General features: G+C 34.2%; 4 protein-coding genes across 10 annotated transcripts in view; 1 reads left to right on the top strand and 3 right to left on the bottom strand.

Moving 5' to 3' along the window:
* The window catches only part of lt (vacuolar protein sorting-associated protein light), a 33793-nt gene that overhangs the window by 809 nt on the left and 13811 nt on the right, over positions 1 to 19173 (top strand). For 2 of the 6 annotated variants that reach the window (XR_014177785.1, XR_014177784.1), the window contains exons 1-11: positions 8630 to 8824; positions 8882 to 8976; positions 9041 to 10328; positions 11527 to 11800; positions 11850 to 12013; positions 12070 to 12582; positions 12635 to 12841; positions 12895 to 13161; positions 13220 to 13342; positions 13403 to 13562; positions 13614 to 13882. Coding sequence is in view for 4 of the 6 variants with exons in the window: in XM_081976582.1 (XP_081832708.1) it covers positions 8738 to 8824; positions 8882 to 8976; positions 9041 to 10328; positions 11527 to 11800; positions 11850 to 12013; positions 12070 to 12582; positions 12635 to 12841; positions 12895 to 13161; positions 13220 to 13342; positions 13403 to 13562; positions 13614 to 13882; positions 14102 to 14215 (3561 nt within the window). In the remaining 2 variants the exon portion in view is untranslated. Of the gene's footprint in view, positions 1 to 1187; positions 1387 to 1436; positions 1592 to 1689; positions 1873 to 1925; positions 2068 to 2123; positions 2337 to 2389; positions 2487 to 2538; positions 2712 to 2764; positions 2949 to 2998; positions 3327 to 3380; positions 3518 to 3576; positions 3722 to 3783; positions 3908 to 5791; positions 6859 to 8629; positions 8825 to 8881; positions 8977 to 9040; positions 10329 to 11526; positions 11801 to 11849; positions 12014 to 12069; positions 12583 to 12634; positions 12842 to 12894; positions 13162 to 13219; positions 13343 to 13402; positions 13563 to 13613; positions 13883 to 14101; positions 14333 to 19173 lie in introns of those variants that run through there. The other 4 variants (XM_081976585.1, XM_081976584.1, XM_081976583.1 and 1 more) reach the window with 4 other exon arrangements.
* LOC145727125 (ciliogenesis-associated TTC17-interacting protein) lies at positions 3904 to 7298 on the bottom strand. The gene is made up of 7 exons (XM_081976590.1): positions 7137 to 7298; positions 6910 to 7089; positions 6371 to 6583; positions 5772 to 6003; positions 5455 to 5716; positions 5122 to 5403; positions 3904 to 4164 (listed from the first exon to the last, which is right to left on the bottom strand). Exons 1-7 carry the CDS (start codon positions 7255 to 7257, stop codon positions 3934 to 3936), a joined length of 1521 nt encoding a protein of 506 aa, XP_081832716.1. The 5' UTR covers positions 7258 to 7298; the 3' UTR covers positions 3904 to 3933.
* On the bottom strand, positions 7462 to 8461 carry Prosbeta3 (proteasome subunit beta type-3). Its single transcript, XM_081976592.1, has 3 exons — positions 8286 to 8461; positions 7651 to 8216; positions 7462 to 7592 (listed from the first exon to the last, which is right to left on the bottom strand). Exons 1-3 carry the CDS (start codon positions 8286 to 8288, stop codon positions 7544 to 7546), a joined length of 618 nt encoding a protein of 205 aa, XP_081832718.1. The 5' UTR covers positions 8289 to 8461; the 3' UTR covers positions 7462 to 7543.
* LOC145726090 (uncharacterized) lies at positions 16576 to 18160 on the bottom strand. Of its 2 annotated transcripts, none has more exons than XM_081975034.1 (7): positions 17967 to 18160; positions 17672 to 17904; positions 17412 to 17518; positions 17238 to 17358; positions 16984 to 17184; positions 16812 to 16931; positions 16576 to 16758 (listed from the first exon to the last, which is right to left on the bottom strand). In XM_081975034.1, the coding sequence occupies exons 1-7, from the start codon at positions 18026 to 18028 to the stop codon at positions 16625 to 16627; spliced, it is 978 nt and encodes a 325-aa protein (XP_081831160.1). In that variant the 5' UTR covers positions 18029 to 18160; the 3' UTR covers positions 16576 to 16624. The 2 variants fall into 2 exon arrangements, with proteins under 2 accessions (XP_081831160.1, XP_081831161.1); XM_081975035.1 differs by having other exon boundaries at positions 17672 to 17887; positions 17967 to 18111.

Raw genomic sequence — 19173 nt, 5'->3', positions numbered from 1 at the left:
GGTTGGGTTTGTGGGTTATCAAGTCCTACATACACTCTGCTGAGCTATAATATGGTAAAATGCTTCAGTGGAATTGATTTTCACTAAACACATTTTTTCAGCATAGAACTAAGTTGGAATATGCAAACTCATGTTCATTTTTGTGACAAACCACCTTTGAAAAGAACACATTAAATCCTAGTGGAAATCAAGTGATAAAGAAAATGCTGATTGCTGATTGTTCCTCAATTGCACTTAAAATTTATTTAATTACCATCAGTAACTGTGTGTTTAAATATCTAAAATTATCACTATCAATGTAAATGTAGGCAAAAAAACCACACTATAAACCAAGTAGGTAATTTTAAATTAATACTATAGAAACCATATTTTATCACTGAAGAATAAATTGAAATATTCTTCAAACATACAACTACATTTTTCGAAAAAAAAATGGTTTCAGAAAGGCAAGTAATGTACATTTCTAACAGCTTAAAAAACAAATCCTAAGTTATTAATAGTTATACAAAACTTAGGGTTACAGATCTGATCAGGATCAGTAATTTAATAATTTTTTTATAGCTTTTAATTTATTGTCATAAATTTGATGTAATGTTTAGGTTAAAGTACTTAACATTACAAAAAGTTATAATGAAAATACATAAAATGCAGGTCAAAATATTGACAAGATTTAGTTGATATGGATATTTAAAAAATCAATTTATTTTAGACCCTCTAAGTGATTAATTAGGTTAATCTCTTTACTCCTCTCTTTATCTAATCCACAGATTGAGATAGAAATGGATGTGCATAATACAGAAAAAATAAAACATAAAGTAATAAATACATCAAAAAAATGGTTTCTTTCAGTATTTAAACTATTCCCATGTTTCCAATGTTTTTTATGTCACCAGATGCAAAAACTTGACAAACTCAGATACAAGAATGTTTTTTCTTTAATAAAATAAAAAAATTGCATTCAGATCTAAACAGCTAGTTTCAATACTTTGTCTTAGCATGTTCTTCCAGATTTAATAACATTATAGCCACTAATTTTATCTTTTGGCACACTGTAAAAGGTGTTTCAGTGAAATAGCCAAACAATGGTTTATAGTTGTTTAGTTTGTCCTCCACAAAACCATGACTTTAACAAAACTTGAGATCATTACCGTTTGAGGAAGACCTTCTACAATTTAAAATGACATTAGGTGATGATAAATTGACACTTCATGAGCGAGCTTTCCTTGGAGGGTTACGATCCACCGTTTTACTAGAGAGTGAGGGCCTTGTAGGAAGCTTGTGCTGGGGAGATAATTTCCTAGCCATGTCTAGCAATGTTGGCGTACGCGTATACGATTTAAACGCCAGGTGCTCTTTGGGTCTGATCAAATGGGAGGAACATCCTGGGTACAGATTTTATCTTAGTCATTTGAGCCTTTTTGAGAGTAAAGTTGTAGCATTTCCATTGAAAAGTTCCGGTGTAACTTGAGATGGGCTGACAGCCGCACACTTTTGATAGGTTGGGTGGATACAGTTAGGGTGTGCACTATCAGGAAACGAAGTAATGCTGAGTTGGCTGTTAGGGCTCTGCCTGAGTATTTAGTAGATCCAGGTAAGTTTTCAAGTGTTTGAGAAGTAACAATTTTCTGGTGTTTTGACACAATCATCATAGTCACTTCAGGATAATATACATATAACACTCACTTACAGTGTCAACATTCCAAACTGAATTTTACATTAGTGGAATTGCCCCTCTGGAGCATCAACTAGTTTTATTGGGGTTGCCTAAAGAACAAGATGAGAACAATAAAAGTTTACGTCCACAATTGTACATAGTAGAATATAAGGATAATGATTATATTGATATCTGTACTGATAATTTAACTTTAAGAGGTGAGTTTTTTTAGTTATTTAATTGCATTATTTAGTTTCGTGGTTTCAAATAGGTTACCAGGAATATTCGGTTAATGATTACCATTTAGATGTTTTATTAGAGGAGAGTGTATTTTTTATTGTTGCACCTAAAGACGTTGTGATTGCCAGTCCTTACGATTTAGATGATAGAATACAGTGGTTTATAGATCACAAGTGAGTCAATTCAGACAAAGTTATGCTGAACTGTGTTGTACTTAAGTATTTTGCAGTAAATTTAAAGAAGCCTTAGAAATACTTGAGCTCAATGATGCTAGAAAAATCCATAAGCACACAATTCACAGTGTGGGTATAGATTACTTAGACTATTTGCTCAGTATCGGCCAGTTTGATGAAGCGGGTAGATTAGGACTGCAAATCTTTGCCAAAAACCCTTCCCTGTGGGAAGACCAAATTTACAAATTTGCTAGTTATCACCAGTTAAGGTTTGTGGTTTCACACTTCTTAAACTATTGTATTAGAGGAGGTGTAATTTTAGGGCTGTAAGTGCGTATATTCCACGAACTCTAGAGTCCAAGTTAAGCCCCCACATTTATCAAATGATTCTGTTTGAATATTTAAAGTTTGATGCTCAGGTAAGTTGTCACAATTTTGCATTCACTTCGATTACAATGTGCACATTTTTAGGGATTTCTCCAGTTAATAAAAGAGTTAAATCATCAACTATACAATGTCCCCGACGTGATTAATGCGGTGCTAAAGCACGTTTTAGATGACGATCAAGACGTGCTTCGTGAAGCTTTAGCTATATTATACAGTTACCAGCAAAATTATGACTACAGTTTGAGGATGTACCTAAAGTATAAGATTGTCAACTAGCAAATTTTAGGTGTGACTTAACAGGAATTTCCAGGTTGAAAAACAAAGACGTGTTTACGTTGATTCAGAAACACAACTTGCTGAGCGCTATTGAAAGTCGCCTTATTGAATTAATGGATTTGGACCACAAGAAAACAGTGGCCTTGCTTCTAGAGAAGAATATATCTCCGGAACATATTGTGGAAAGGCTCAAATCCAGCCCAATACATTTATATAGGGTGGGTAGTTTGTCTTAACATTTCAGCAAAATAATACAGGTTAACATCAGTATTTAGATGAGTATGACAAAAAGGACCCTAAAGGGGATTTCCATAAACAACTAGTAAGCTTATATGCGACGTTTGACAGACCCAAGCTGCTTCCATTTTTGAAAAAATCCGACAATTACCCCATTCAAGAAGCTTTGGATATTTGCCGAAAAAAAAAGTACTTTCCAGAAATGGTGTTTCTTTTAGGTCGGTTCGGAGACACTAAAGAAGCTCTGACCTTAATTATAAACGAACTGAAGGACATGCAATATGCCATAGCCTTTTGTCACGAGCACGGTGATCCGGAATTGTGGACAGATTTAATTGATCACTGCGTAGATAAACCCGGTAGAATTCAAGTTGTTTCAAATCTGGTAATAACACTAATGAGAATTTCTGCAGAATTTGTCACGTTCCTGTTACAAAGTATCGGAAACTACGTTGATCCGACTGCTTTGATCCAGAAGATTAAGGGAGATATGAAAATCCCAGGACTGAAAAATTCGTTAGTGAAAATGCTGAATCAGTATAATTTACAAGTAATTTCTTCTAACCAGGGATGATTGTATATTTTTGTGGATTGTTGGGTTTGTTTTAGGTGTCAGTGCAGGAAGGTTGTAAGAAAATTTTAGTGTCGGATTATTTCCACTTGCAAAAGAAATTAGTGGCTGTACGACAGCAGGGCACTTCAATATCCAATGAAATGGTTTGTGGTGCTTGTCATTACAAAACTATTCAAGCTGGTAAGTTTCAAAATTACTTTTTATTAGGTATAATCAATATTATAGTATTTATTTATTTCTAGACTTATCCAGAGTCACCAGTTTAGTAATGTTCAATTGCAAACATGTATTTCACGAGAAATGTCTACAAAACGACACCACAAAGTGCGTGGTATGTTACCCGACAGAAAAACCCAACTAAATCAGGTAAGTTCCAAAAAATTTATTGGTATTTACCAAAACATTTCACTCTCATCTCCATCCTTTTCCTTGTCTTCGTCGAATTCATTAAAGTACGGCATTTGGGGCAACTTGTACGGCTCGAAATTCATAAAATAGTCTTGCGTGAACGGCATTATGTTTTCCGGTTTAAGCAATAGTACACTGTTCAAATAGTCTGCAAGCATGTCTTGGATTTCCGGATGGTCTTTTAAGTAGGTTTTCATTTTGAATTCGGCTTCCACCTCAATAGAAATTATTGCTATTTAAGTTTGTAAAAGTTTACTGAATTACTGTCATGATTATTATCATCCTGAAGATGAGATTTACTCAAATCTCCCTCACCTCCTAGTTGCATGATAATATCGTCATAACTGGCATCAGATTCACCCTGACCATTCATTCTAATATTCTAGTAAATAAAGAAAATTTAAATAAACAAGCTTGAATAAAAATTCTATTACAGGGATGCCAAGTTATTTTTAAGGTAAATAACTAAACCTATCTAACTTACTTTCTACCTAAAAATCCTGCTTCTAAATACGCATATCATTGAAACTACAAATATCTTTAATACAAAAAATTACAAACTACTTATAACTAATACTCTTCGTCAAAGAGTCCAAATTGTCCAAAATAAACCGTCAGTTGACCAATCTTCTTCTTTTCCGTTGAGGTGGATTTTTAACTGCAAAGGCTGTATCTCGGTAACAGCCGGGAGGCCTCCTCGGTTATCGATTTAACCACTTCTGGAATAGGTCCTCTATCACAATCTGCTCCATGTCATAACGTGGACTAGACGGTACAATTGCTGGTAGCACTCGGTATTACACTCAGTAACTTCCGTTCCGGAAGGAAACAGCTTTCTAAGATGCCCTGATCTTCAATAGTCTGATTTTTGCTCGAATTTTTTAGGAAACTGACTTTCCAGCTCTCATTAAAAGTCTCTCTTGACAATCAACAACCAAAAAACAAAAAAACCTTTTTTCCCACCTTCTACCTCCACGTACCACCTTTTTCACCTCCTTTGAAGTTCATCAAGTAATACTGTTAATTTTCTTAATAACTACATACAATCCTACTAAAACTAACTATAATGGTAAACACTTGACATCCCTACAAAAATGTACCTTTTCTATAAATTAAATAAATAAATTTTCTTTATTTTCTTGAAAAAAAAATCTTAATTTTCAAGACATTACCTTGCAGTCTAAATATTTGGATACCAACTCCATGTTGGTTTCCCACACTTTTTTCAATGCAATATGATCGTAAGGTACTGGTCTGCCTTCAGTGACCATTTCGGGGTTTATGTGAAATATATAAGGACATCCTTCCCACTCCTGGCTTACAATCATACCATAAGTGGTCAGTATTGTCACCGAACAATGAACTATGCCACATTCCTCTATTATGGTTCTGTATATTTTACACAACTCCATTGGCTGGCCGTTAACTATACCTGGTTTGGGTTTTTTACACTCCTGTAAAAGGAAATTAATTCACTTTTCTTAAAAAGTTCGTTTGGTACTTACGTATATGTTTCTGCACAGCTTTCCATTAATGTACATTGTAGAAAGCTCAAAAGTTCCTTCGTATTTTGTTATAGCCAGGTAACGCATCAGGATAAAATTAGCTCCTTCTCCCACCAAATCCTTAGCAATGCATAGCGGATAATACTGTCTGGTTTCATTGGTTTTGTCAAGCGAATCACGGTGCTTAACGTAATATTTGTTTTCTTGAAGCGCAAAATACACAACTTGCTGCAAAGAGGTTTTGTCCTCTTTGAAAATATACCTACAAAATACTTAACTTAGTTATGATCAAACTGACCACTGTAAAGCCACCATACTCTGTACGTTTCTCTTCTAGGGTGTGAAAGTTCTTATCGACCCAGGAAATTACCCGAGAGCCGGCGTTTTGACCGTCAACGTCAAACTCGGAAGAGAAATGCACCACAAACTTTAATGGGCTTTTCAGTTTCTGTTCTTGCAGATATTCATCGAATTTTTCCAATTTTGCCGTTTCCGGGTCTTCAGGCGGTGTATCATTAACTTGAGAAGGGTGCCTAGCCTCTATCAGTTCTTAGGTACAAATCAAAAGATGTATTTTAATATTTTATTCAAAAACTCCACTATTCAACAGTCTTTCAAAAGTTTTTCATTCAAAAGATGAAATGTGTGGCAACATTGAAATTTTTTGTTTGATAGTAGAATAAGAATGTTGCAATTATTATTGTAAATCTAGTAAATCAAATCTCTTACTTGACCACTTGGTAATAATGCCTGTTTAGAAAAACCCAGATTCTCAAAGTTAAGAGATTTTATTCATTTGTGTCAATTCCACAAAAATTTTAGCCTTTGAGTATTTTTCTTACTTCTCTTAAACGATTGACAATAAATTGACTGGGTTTTATTATCTTTATTTTCTAACAAACATTAATAAACTTACCTTTTTTGATCTTTTCAATTTTCTCTGCAATTTTCTGCTCCACGACGTCTTCGTTTAAAGGCGGTTCTGCGGGAGGCATCCCTCTTACCAGCTCCACCTTAAGACACATCCCCCCTACTCCTTTAATTTTTCCCTCCCTGGAGTTTGACGGGTTATCCACATTGCTTATAATTAAAATTTCCCTGAAGCAAAGCTGCCGCATAATGCCATGATCTGAAACGGTTTTTTTTGGGATGTCAGCAAGGATAAAAGCCAAGAAAAATTGTAATCTACTAATATAGAAACTGCTAGGTGCGAATGTTTTTTATTGTTTTTGTTGTAATGCAATTTTATGTGTTTACTTTTTATTTATTAACTTTACTCTGTCATTGCAAGCATCATATTGTTGGTATAATCATCAGCGAGCAAAAAGTGATAATAGCTAGTTTTACTTATTTTATTTTTGTTATCAAAAGTGACTATTACATAAAATATACAGTCATTGATTACGGTTCGTTTTACTTATCTGCCTTAAAAATTTAATATTTATCTGTTCTGACCTAAAAGGAAATCTGGTAGGATGTCTGTTAAGTCAAACAATGGGTACTGATGGTGAGCTTTAAAAGCTTTCTGGTATTCTCCTTGGAACAAGACAGTTTTGTCTACGTCATCCAGTAGGTCACTGATCAGTTCCTGTACTACAGCTAGAGTCTTTTGTTTTGCTTCTGCGGATATTTCTTCTGAAATTCTATTTACAGATTAACTATAATTGAACAGTGACACAGACCTTGGTCATTGAAATCATAAGGGAATCCTTCAGGAAGTGGACTTTGGCTTTGTAAATATTGAATAATAGTGTCCTCCATGTATTTCTCTATGGAGCCATTTGGGTTCACATTTTCAGACATTTTTTTATTCTGACAATCTTTGTCTCTGCCAAATATTCATTACTTTAAGGTTATCCTATAGTTTAAGGTTTTTTTTAAGTGGAAAAAAATGCTTTTTGGCTAACTTTTTCAGGGATTGATAATATCAACAAAGCAGCTACCCTGGTTTGCTTGTCTTAAGACCACACAACTAGGTACAGAAGTATGATAAATTAAAAACCATAATACAGTTATAAAGTAAATTGAAGTTTATTTAAAAAAATTAGAATACCACATCTTAACCTATTTCCATCCACCTCTTCTGTACTTAGTCCATTCTAGTCTTCAAGTTTTTAATGGTCACCTTATCCTTCTCTCTGAAATGAAGGTTCAAAATTAATTAAAAATCCTCAAACTTAAAATTATTATAATTACATGATGTAAACTGTGGCTCCCCAACCAGAAATGGCATCCCTATCAAAGGCATTAATCAAAGCTTGAGATGTAGTTTCAAAGAGTTCCTCAGGACCCAAATTGGGTTCCCACAAAGCTTCACACATTCCATACAACTGAGCGGATGCAGTGCCACCCACTACAAAATCTTTAGGCTGGTTAATACACCCAATAAGATCCATATTGCAGATAAATGGCTCATAGGTTTTGGGCTCTAAACCCGCAACTACAGGCTCAACAAAAAATGGTCCAAAACGCTTCTCATACAACATGTGTGATAGCATAGCACTGAATACTTTAGGTGAGATGGGGCGGTTTTCTTTCAGTTCATACAGGTTCTTTCTGAACCTGAGTTTCTCCATAACAGTTTGGGTGTCAGTGGCTAAACCTGGTAGGCCAACATAGAGGTGGGGCCCCATTTCAAAGACCTTCTCAAAGTTGGTGGCTAAAGTTTGGGCTTGGATACCAAATCTTCTGTCTGCAGCTATGGAAACGCAGTTTTCACCTTTCATGGCTATCATAGCACCTCCATTGTATGCGAGAATCGACTAGAAATCATTGTAAAGGGGTGGATGCAGTATTGTTTGAAGTAGCTGAATACGGGGTGGAACACTTACCATTTTGATTGAATTAATAAATTAAACAGCAGGGAATAAACTACCTTCAAATAAAATTAGAAATATGACGCCAAAAACTGTATTAGAACCGCAATTTCGATTAAAATCTTCACAGTTGATGGGGTCTTTTAGCTTTAATCTTTTTTGAGGTTAGAAAATTGTAACTTTTGAATTGTCATCACAAATAACAAAATTTATTATATGACAGTTGGCAACTATCAAATGTAACAGGATTGATTGGTCATTATTTTATATCACGTGCCAGTTTATTGCACATTCATAAGTTGGTCACATGACTGAATATTGCAACTATCGCCACTGTCAGTTGCCAAAGTCTAAACTCTCTCACTCTGGTTGTGGTTATCCAAATATCCCTGATATATCCACTTTTGTAAATGTTTTTGTTGAAATTTTAAATAATTGTTGTAAAGTGTATATTTTATTATTGTTAAATGGCCGATTTATTATTAAACAAAGTTATAAACCGCGAAATACCCTCTGCTTTATTGATCAAATGGCTGTTAAAGGCTTCGCCAGGGGTAAAATACCCTTACCATTTTCAATACAGTTCATAATTAAAATATTGATTTTTGCAGAATAAAGAAGACTTCGGAGATATTTACGCTGCCAGGGTGAGCGAAATTGATTTTATCACTTTCTTTCTTAATTTTCTTCATGAAGCCATTCCTTGGTAAGTTTTGAAACAATTTTACAAATAGTACAAACAGAGTACAAAAAACACTTTTATTTTTTAGCAACAATGCTTTGCCTGACACTCCACAAAAATTGCACACTCCTAAAAGAATTGATAAAACCCAACCTCACAGCAATAAATCAGATAAGAGGGTGTCCAAAACCAAATTGTTTTCACCTTCCAGTACCAATTCTGTAGAATCAAAAGCTAATACGCCAAAAGTACCTCCTAGAAATATAAATGACAGTTATTTTAGTCCAATTTCACCTCTATATGAGCAGGCCAATCAAAGTAGTATTAACAATTTTAAACAGAACAGCACAGAAAAGCAAGGAATGTGTTTGGGGGATTTCCTAGTATCCCCAAAAAACTCAGTTAAAAAGAAGAAAAAAAATTTGCCACCTGCCACTCAACCTGAAACTTCTAAGCGCATAAAACCTACTAATTTAAACTTAAACCCTAGTGGAATTCAGAATACTCAAAATAGCTTCAATTTTGAAACTAATAAAAATGATCTGTCTAATGAAATTGGTGTTGCAGAGCAAAGAGTCACTCTTGCTGAAGAAAGGTTGAAAATTGCTAATCGTGCACCTGAGGTGCCAAAAACTAATCATTCATCACTACTAAAAAGGCAGAGTAGTTTAAATAAGGCAGATGTGAAACCTTTACCAACTTTGGTCACTTACAAAGCTAACTTAAAACAAGTGATAGATGTTTATAAAGCTCTCATAAAGCACCATTTTGTGTTGAATATAACTAGTGAAATATATTTTTTAATTTCTTTGGTTTTAAGTAAGTATGGAGGTAATGGGTCAGAAACATCTAATCCAGATGTGTCAAAAGATTCTTTGCACAATTCTGAAATTTTTGAAACTGTCCACAATATAGTCTATTTTGGTGTAAAAAGTTTGGAGTCTCAACTGAGTGAGCTGCAATTCTATGATAAGACTACAATCAAACTGCTAGCTGACAGTGAAAGAATTAAAGATTTCTCACCAGAATTGTCCAAAAAGCTCACTATACTTGCTCAAGATAAAGCTGAAAAACCGGCAACTGAAATAGCCTTGCCAACTTCTCAGACAAATGTTTGTTTCAACATTGACACAGACAACCAACAGAATTTTCCTGATTTACATGGTTTCCACGCATTTCGGAAACAACGCGATTTATTTTATGAGATTTTAAGAATATGGGAAACACAGCATTTAACTCCTGGATGGGATTTTTCACAAGGACTTCTAGGGAAGGTTAGGAGTTTGTTTACTTTTCACAATGGACCAGCCAATTTGATGCATTTATCCAGACTGTTTAAGAATCAGTTGTTGAGTAGCTGTTCTAGAGGTCCCAGAGTAAGTAATGCCATTTAGGTTAGTATTTGTATAAATTGATCAAATTTTGTTTGATAAAACTGTATAGAAGTTAAGTTTGATTTAGTTCTGAATTCTTTTTACTTATTCAGTCAGATTTTTTTTGGGTTAAACCAAGGTTATATTTTGGTTACCATGTTACCATGACTTATTATGATTTAAGCAAGTTAAGTTGGGTGTTAGAAAGTTAGAGAGTGCAAACTGTAGTCAATAATCCATATACATATTTACTCATTTAGACTAGAAGCTGGTGAGTTTCCCATTTTACCCTGCATGCCTTTTTATGGCTTGATAATTAACCATAAAATATGAAAGATAGATAGGTTCTTAGCCACCCCACAGTGGGCTAAGTGTTGCAATTTGCTTTCTGGCTTTAAAATTATAGAAGACACTTATACACTTGACAAATAGTAATCAGTAATATAATTAATATTACTGATTACTATTCTTCAAGTTTTGTCTGTGTTAGCAGTCTGATCATAAGTCTCATTGATACTTAAGATTTAACTAACTTTGTTGTAGATTACAACAGTTTGCCATAACAAACTTTTAGACCGTTCTAAACGCTTTTGGAAGCTTCAGGAACATTTAGAAGCTTCTACATACTGTTGAAAGCTTTTGGAGTTTCTATAATGTTTTGAAAGCTTCTAAAAAGTTTTTTAGATTACTTCATGAGCATTTGGAAGGTTTTAGGCGAGTTTAAAGAGAATATTGAAGGTTCTGGACTGCTTTAGAGGCATTTGGAAATCTTAGACAGTTCTAAAAACTGTTAAACGCTTTTAAACTGCTCTAGAATCACACGGAAGCTTTTAGACTTTTCCAAAGGCTTTTTAAAAACATTTAACATCATTTTGAACTTACTCTCGAGCTTCTGTGACCATCGTCATCTTTCAATCTAAAGAATGTCACAATACTATCAATCATGTGCTTACGGGACACCTTGTATAACTATATGCGCAAAAAACCGCAAACCCACAAAAGCAGTTTTGCAATGTTCAATGGAACAAGTGCAATAAAAGTATAACTTTGGCACAATGTGGCCATGTTATAGTTTTGCCTTATCAAATATTAACTTGTATATTGCTGCTTACACATTTTACTCTTGTTTAAAGAGTAGGTACATAATTATTTCAAATAAACTGCTTGCATTAAGAAAATATTAAACATTTTGGGGTTTTAGGAACGAGGTTTATCAGAAAGTGACCTCTCATTCCTTCCGTCTTTACCAGTTGATGCGGATAAACTTCGTCGACTTACCAATAGATTGGTAACAAAAGACGCCACTAACGGAATTAATTCCTCCCCCACATTCGGTGGATATCAGGAATTTTTTAAAGATTTTATTGTGATTGCTTCAAATTACTCCTTTAACCGACACTTGTGTGACTGTTTTATTTTTGATATTATTGATTTAAATGAAATGAAATTTTCCGGGACGGATTTAGAGGAAGAAGGTAGGTCTGGTCTAGAAGTTGTTTTTTTGGGTTAACTACGTTTTCATAGGCGAGGAATTAGATCCGAATACTTTAAAGTTGTACGTAAATTGTTTGCGAGACTTGAGGATTCTGGCCAAATTTTTGGGATTCCTTGAATCATTGCCTTATAAAAGTGACATTCCAAATTTGCAAGGCAATGTTTTGGAACTTCAGATTGAAGTTAGGTCTAAGGTGTGTCTTAAGTAGCCTAAAACATCTACATTCTATACATTAAAGTGTTTTTTTAGACTGCTCCACTTTTTGACTTAAAGCCACTACTTCAGACTGCAGTACAAAATCACACACTCGTCTACATAATTCCTTGGTTGACCAAGTACCTGGCAATGCTGGACGACATTACCTTACGCCTTCCGTATTATACAACACTATTTCAGACGCTATTTGAGGTGTATCGGAACATAGAACATCTACCACCTTACAACATGGCGCTGGTAAAATTATGTTTGGGCTGGTTATTTGAATTACCCAATTTTCCAGACATAGAATACTTTAACTTTTGCACTAAATCATTAATTGACAAAAGTCCGAAGGCAAATGGGGTTCATAATGGTTGTAGAAAGAGAGAGTTGGACTTTAAAATTGTAGTAAATCAGAGTGTGCTGTATGTGTGTTGTCCCTACTTGGAAGAAATCAAAAAGGTGCTTACTGCTAATGCATCTAACAATAAAGTGGCTGTGAAGTATATTACTCCGGTAACTGCTTTGGAATCCAGTACTGAGATGGTTAAGAAAAAAGTAGAGGTATACGTTCTAAAGCAAATGCAGAATTTGTATTAAAATCAAGTTTCTTTAGCAACAATTAGAGGAAGCTTTCTTCAGCGGACAGCCAGTATCTATGAGAAAAACTGTTGAATTTGTGAGTGAACGAATCGCTTCAACTGCTGTCAAACACATCTGTCACAATTTAGTTCCTAAAGCTAAAGAGGCCGCATTGTCCGACCTCAAATCATTACTTAAATCTGATAATATCGATCAATACACTGATGACAATCATAGAAAGGTACTGTTGTTAAGAAAGACAAAATGATTGCTACATGGTGTAATGTTTTGTAGACTGCTTTAAAGAAACAGGCCGTCCCACTGGCTCAATCACATCTGACAAAGTTCCTGCAAGTTTGCGAGCAGGAAACGCAACAAATCTCCTTCCAGAAAATCCCTCCTTCCATAGACAGCCTACTACCAGTGGATATTTTGAGTGAAACTAAAAAAGTTTGTATAGGGATTACCACTAAAATGTACACCGAGAGGGTGAAACAGTGGTTGGGGAGTCACGTTAATCTAAGTGTGTTCACTAAAGATTTCGATTCGGAGATTCAGAAGGTTTAGAGAATCAGGTTTGTAAATTAGAGTGAATTTGGGATGATGTGTGGTTTTGCAGGAGGTAATTAGTGCAAGAAAGGGCAAGAAGAAGAAAACCACTTTTGCTTTACCTCCAGCTGGTAAAGAGTGTTTTCACGATGATAAGACTTTGAGTGGATTTCATTGTCTTGACAGCATACGGGTGAGTTAGTTTCTTGTGTTTTAAACTAATACATGACAAAGAAACACACTGATTTTGCAGGAAGTTTGCTGTAAAGTAATCGAAAGCAATCATGTAACCGCCGATTTGATACTAGGGACGTTGCAGGATACCTTCAAATCTCTAACACAACGTAATGACGTCAACCACACTGTAGTTGTTGTCGCTTCCACCACAGTTTTCGACTTGTACTTACTGCTAAGTTAGTGCCATTATTGTCATAAATTGCATTGTCTATAAGGTACACTTTTAGTGTCCCGTCGCGGAGAAATGATGTGGCAAAATTGGGACAAATTAGAAAAACCATTCCTAAATATCTGGACGCTACAGCCTAGTCTTCATTCGGCTTTTAAAACTTTATTCTGTTCGAGGAACGTAAAAATGATACAAGACGCTCAGAAAAAAGAGCTAGCCTGGGATTTGTACGCCAGACTGGTCGGAGCTGTTATGGACAAGCAAATCATTGAGCTAGACGAATTGGAATCGCAATGCACGGGATTTTACAACAAAAATTGGGATTCGGTAAGTCAGATTAGTGTAAAAGTTTGGATATTTTCGTTATAATGTCATTATCGTGCGGTGTTTTTTGCTTATTGTGGTGGCGTTTATTTCGTTTGGTGCACACTGGAGTGTTTAGAGCATGCTGTAATATTAGCATTAGAGTGCAAGAAATGTTCAGGTAGTTAATTTTTCATTTTTAAAAATCCAGTGGTACTTATTATGTTTTCGATTTTATTTCAGGACACTCTAAGTGGATTTTCCCATTTTCTAAAAAAGTTAGCCTCCTATAGTAAAGGCAAGGAGAATTTTGCTTTTCTTTTGGATTTTCTGTCGGACTACTGTTCGGATTTGTAAGTTTTTAAACGATTTTTGTTTTTTTTCTAACATAATTTTAATGAATTTGTGATATTTTACGATTTGTGACTGTTTATTTATTATTAACGTAAATAAAGCATTTTTAGTTGTATATAATAGTTTGTTATTTGCTTATTTAAAAACCTAAAACCAAATGTAAAATTACTTATTTTAGATCAGAATTTCTGTATCTATTTTTTCTAAAATGTATTGAGTAATAGTTGATTGTTAAATCGGATACTTAAATACAAACAGTTAAATTTCGGTTAAGCTGGATCCAGTTAATTATGAGACACTCTGTATCAGTATTTTTTTCTATGATTTTGCTTGTTTTTTTGTACTCTGTGCTTGAGTTCTTCAACGTTTTCTGCAAATATTTTGTCATTCTTTTCGAAAGACGATGACTGGAATAATGGATGTATGGACCCAAAGCTTCTTCTATACAGGGTGGTCCAGTTTTAAATGTCAATAATTTACCAATCCATAGCCAATTAAAAAATAAGTTGACCTTCATTATGTCATTTTCCTGAAAAGTGCTTCCTAAGGAAAATACAGTCCTTCAAATTTCTGTTTAAAAAATCGTTTTTTTTTGTCATAACTGTCAGACCGTTGGATTGATCAAATTTAGAACAAGCACTTTATTACACGTTATTACGGTCAAAGACCCAAAACCCTAACCCAACTTAAAAATTGTCTTGGAAACGGAAAATTCAAGAAGTTTAAAAAATATTATTGTAGCCAGTTTTCATAGTTTCCAGACAAACTAAAAGACTTTAGTTTTGAAAATTGAATTAGAAAAGATAAAAATTTCAGAAGCTTAAAAATTGTGTTTGTAACCAGTTTTCATGCAAATCGATAGACTTTAATACTAAAAATTGACTTGTAGACATAAAAACTACTTTTTCAAGAATTTGTTACCACAAATTCATACATTTAAACCTTAAAAATTGACTTGAACCCCAAAATGTGACTGAACTAATGAAAAGTGACATCAGAAGCTTAAAATTTGCATTTGAAGTAAGTTTTCATAATTTGAAGACAAATTTCATTATTTTAGTCTTGAAAATAGTCTTAGATGCAGGACATTGACATTAGATTCATGAAAATTGTCTTGAAAACGAACTTTTCGTGCTTTTTACTTTGCTTTTCATTTTCTTCGAATTCTGGACTATTTTTAGTGCTTCAAAACTGCTTTCAGCTTGGAAAATCGAGTTTCAAGACTATCTTTACCAAGTTATTGACATAGCAAACTTAAAAAACAATTTTTACTTTCTTCATAGACTTAAAATAGCATTCCAAGCTTTGTCACTATTAAATCGACTTCTAGACACTTCAGTGCTAAAAATTCGGGTATTTCTTAATAAACTAGACTGTTTTTAGTGTTTTAAGGCTGTTTTCAGTGCCTCAAATCGAGTTTCAAGACTATCTTTACAAAGTTTTTGACTTATCAGGCCTAAAAGCCAGTTTGTCCACTGACCATAATCTTGAAAATGTTATTTCAAGCTTCTTCACTATTAAATTGACTTCTACACTCATAGGTGCAATAAATTGTAGCACCTCTAAGAAATTCAGACTGTTTTTAGTGATTTTTAAGACTGAAAAATCGAGTTTAAGACTATTTCCAAAAGTCAAGTTTCTTCAGTAATAAAAGTAAAAAATGTTGGTACCAAATGCTACAATAATAGTCTTGAGAACTAATTTTTAGAAATAAAATAGTCCGAAAACTTAATTTACTTCTAGACTTGTTGTCCAGTCCACAAAATTGAGTTGTACACCAATTAAAGTCTTGAAAATATACTTTTGGACTCTCTTTAGTCCTAGTAAAGTCAGTTCTAGCATTAAAAGTCAACTTTTATATTATTTTTAGTAGTAAAAAATGAGTTTCATGCACAATACAATCTTTGTCTTGATTTCCGGACTTTTTTTAGTTCTTGAATGCCAGTTTCAGACACTCAACCAGGATGGCAGTCTGAGAAAGCGAATCATAAGACCATTCCTAGTAGTAAAAAAGTTTTTAGACTATTCAGTACAAATTTGGACTTTCACAAGTCTTGGATGTTCAGTTTTAAACTATAAAACGATTTTTTAAATTGAAATTTGGAGGACTGTATCTTCCTTAGGAAACCTTTTTCAGAAAAATGACATAATGCAAGTCAACTTATTTTTTGATTAGCTATCAAATGGTGAATTATTGCCACTTAAAACTGGACCACCCTGTATAATCAAAAAAATCATTGAACCAAATGTCTCTTTCACTCTTTTTGTTCCAAGATCAACTTTAAAAATATTAGCAATATGTGCTGTTGTGTTTTAGGATTTTATGATTGACCAATAAATCTTATCTAAATCAAACGAAACGATAAAGTTATTATTAAAAAATACAATATTTATTTTAAGTACTAAAAACAATTATTTTTTTATTTGTTGGCACCAGAAGGGCTCGTCAGTTTTATCGGAACAATCGAAGACGTTGTCACATAGTTTCGCTTTTGGAATGCACTGACCGTTAAGGCAGGGAATGTGATTGTCCGGGCAATATTCATCTATATAAAAGGTGCCATTTATCTTGTACTAAATGAAAATTGGAAAAACTTACCTCTATTGCAAAGCAATTCGTCCGACTTATCCCAGCAATCCACCACTCCATTACAGTATTTGGTTTTGTTCAAGCAGGATGTACTATTGCCACATTGAAAGTGTGTGCTTAAGTCACATTCTGAATCCCATCAATTATTTATAAAAAAATATTGAACACACTGAAGACTTACCACAATCGATTTCATCCAACATATTCTTACAATCAACCAATCCATCGCAGCGTTTTTTCAATGGAATGCACATAGTTTCGCAGTTGAAACTATTTCCTGGACATTTCAAACGATTTTTTACTGGAAGACACTGGTACACTTTGGATAACCGATCCAAATTTTTGCAATACTCTGTGTTGATAGCGCATAACCCCCCGCAACCTACAAACTTGCAAAATTTAGTCTCATAGTTTACTTTTGAGGGTTTCACCTACCAGTTGGGTCACTTTGGTCCTTCATTTTGACGCATTTAGGTTTCTGGGTTTCTCCGAGTTTAATGCAAGTTTCCTGCAGGGTACAGTTAGCACAATACAACTTAACTGTATCGCTAACAACCTAAAATTTACCTTTCCTATATGATTTTTTTTATCAAAGTATGAGAAATTAACCTTTGAGTTATTCTTAGTTTGTCTGTTTTCCCTGTCCGTTATTACTGTGGTATTTTTAGGGGTTATCAGCCAATTTAATGTACTGTTTGTACTGAACAGATTGTAATCTGGAAAAACGTTAAATTAGTTCCATTAAATAATTTTTGTTTACTAGCAGTCAAAACCTTGACCGTCTTTATTATTTTCCTTGAGAAGTATTCATGTGCATTCAAGTATTAACAACTGATTGTAATATTAAAATTGTTATTTAAAGTAGTTACCTAGAGAGAATATTATTCCAACTGCTAAGGCTATGATGATGCTTATTAAAACAGAGGCACAAACAAATATGATAAGTTTGCGCTTTTTCTTCTTTTTAACATCACTGTGATTGTACTCGTTGATCTGTAACACCCATTTGTTGCCAAACATTTTCTTTTTGATCACTGTGTTTTTGTTGAAATTGTTCTGGTACATCTCCCTTGATATTGTGGATACTGACATGTTATGGGATCTTCAGTAAAAGTTTATTATTTTTTTTTGTACCTATATACAGCACACAAACCGTGAACTTACCTCTTGTTTTGATCGTAATAATACACTTTGGTGAGTTCGACGTTGCCCGGTTGCAAAATCATCACCCTGTACCGTAATGTTTCGATAGAAACGGTTGCGATACTACTCCCGTAATAACGAATGTCCGATATTGAAATGCACAATCTTCAATGACAAAATACGGAAGTTTTTTCGATACAAACATTGAGCACCGCCAACGGACCGTGGCAGCGCCGGGTGCCGGCATAAGGTTGCCACGTGACTGATTTGCCGCCCATTATGTAAGGGTAGGTCAGCTTGCGTTTTTCCCATTAGACTTGTATTTTTACAAGATACTAATCTAGTAATTTTTAGTCACTATACTGAGTGTCTCAATAAAAGTAGTGGCTTCATGTGAGACAATACACCTGTGTCCCTTTGTTTAAACTATAAATAATATTTTTTCATTATCTTCCTGTCTCCATTGTCATAACTATATTATAAGTTTATTGCGGATGGTTGGGACCCATAAAATTTTTTACGGTCTTTCGTCGTTTTTAATTAAACTGGGGGGACATGAGCCTTCAGGCGACAGGTGCGTATTACGTGATCCGACCCTATTTTTTGAAACGCGAAACTTATACCCCACTTAATCGTATTTTAATTAGACTTTTGTTCGTTTTAAAACGTTTTCGATCGGTTTCATTCTTTAATAATAGTAATAATTGAACTATGAGGATAGAAAACCAAGTGTACAGTTAGCTGGTATGCCAAGTCTACATGTGCAGCTGCGGCAATCTCAGTACAGAGGTTAGTTTGTGATTGGTCAAGAAAAGCATCTTTCAGCTTGCTGGTTTTACTTGACCAATCACAAACTACGAAGCGCTGTGATTTACGTAAATACTGCACATGTAGGTCTTACCATTACTACATGGAAGAAACATTTTTAAATTTGACAAAATGAAATTTTTTACAGTTTTTTAAGAGTAAAAGTAAATTAATATTAATTCTTTTTAATGAATTTTTGAAGTCGAAGATTGAGGTTTTTAATTGTAAATGGTGTTCAAACTTTTTACTGCATTAGTTTGCTGGTGAATGATTTTCAAAAAATACCTGAGTGATTGAAAAAAATGGTTTATATTTTACTCAATACTAACTCCTTTGTTCTCTTCTTCTCCTAACTCTGTTGTCAATCACTTGAGTCATATTTTTGACACGTTTACATGTTTTAAATGGATCACTCGGTTAC

This window comes from Ips typographus, linkage group LG3 (genome assembly GCF_016097725.1).
Source record: "Ips typographus isolate SLU linkage group LG3, UJ_Ityp_2.0, whole genome shotgun sequence".
NCBI classification, from domain to species: Eukaryota; Metazoa; Arthropoda; class Insecta; order Coleoptera; family Curculionidae; genus Ips; species Ips typographus.
The sequence above is the reverse complement of the archived record's forward strand: the minus strand, read 5'-3'. Positions and strand labels throughout refer to the sequence as shown.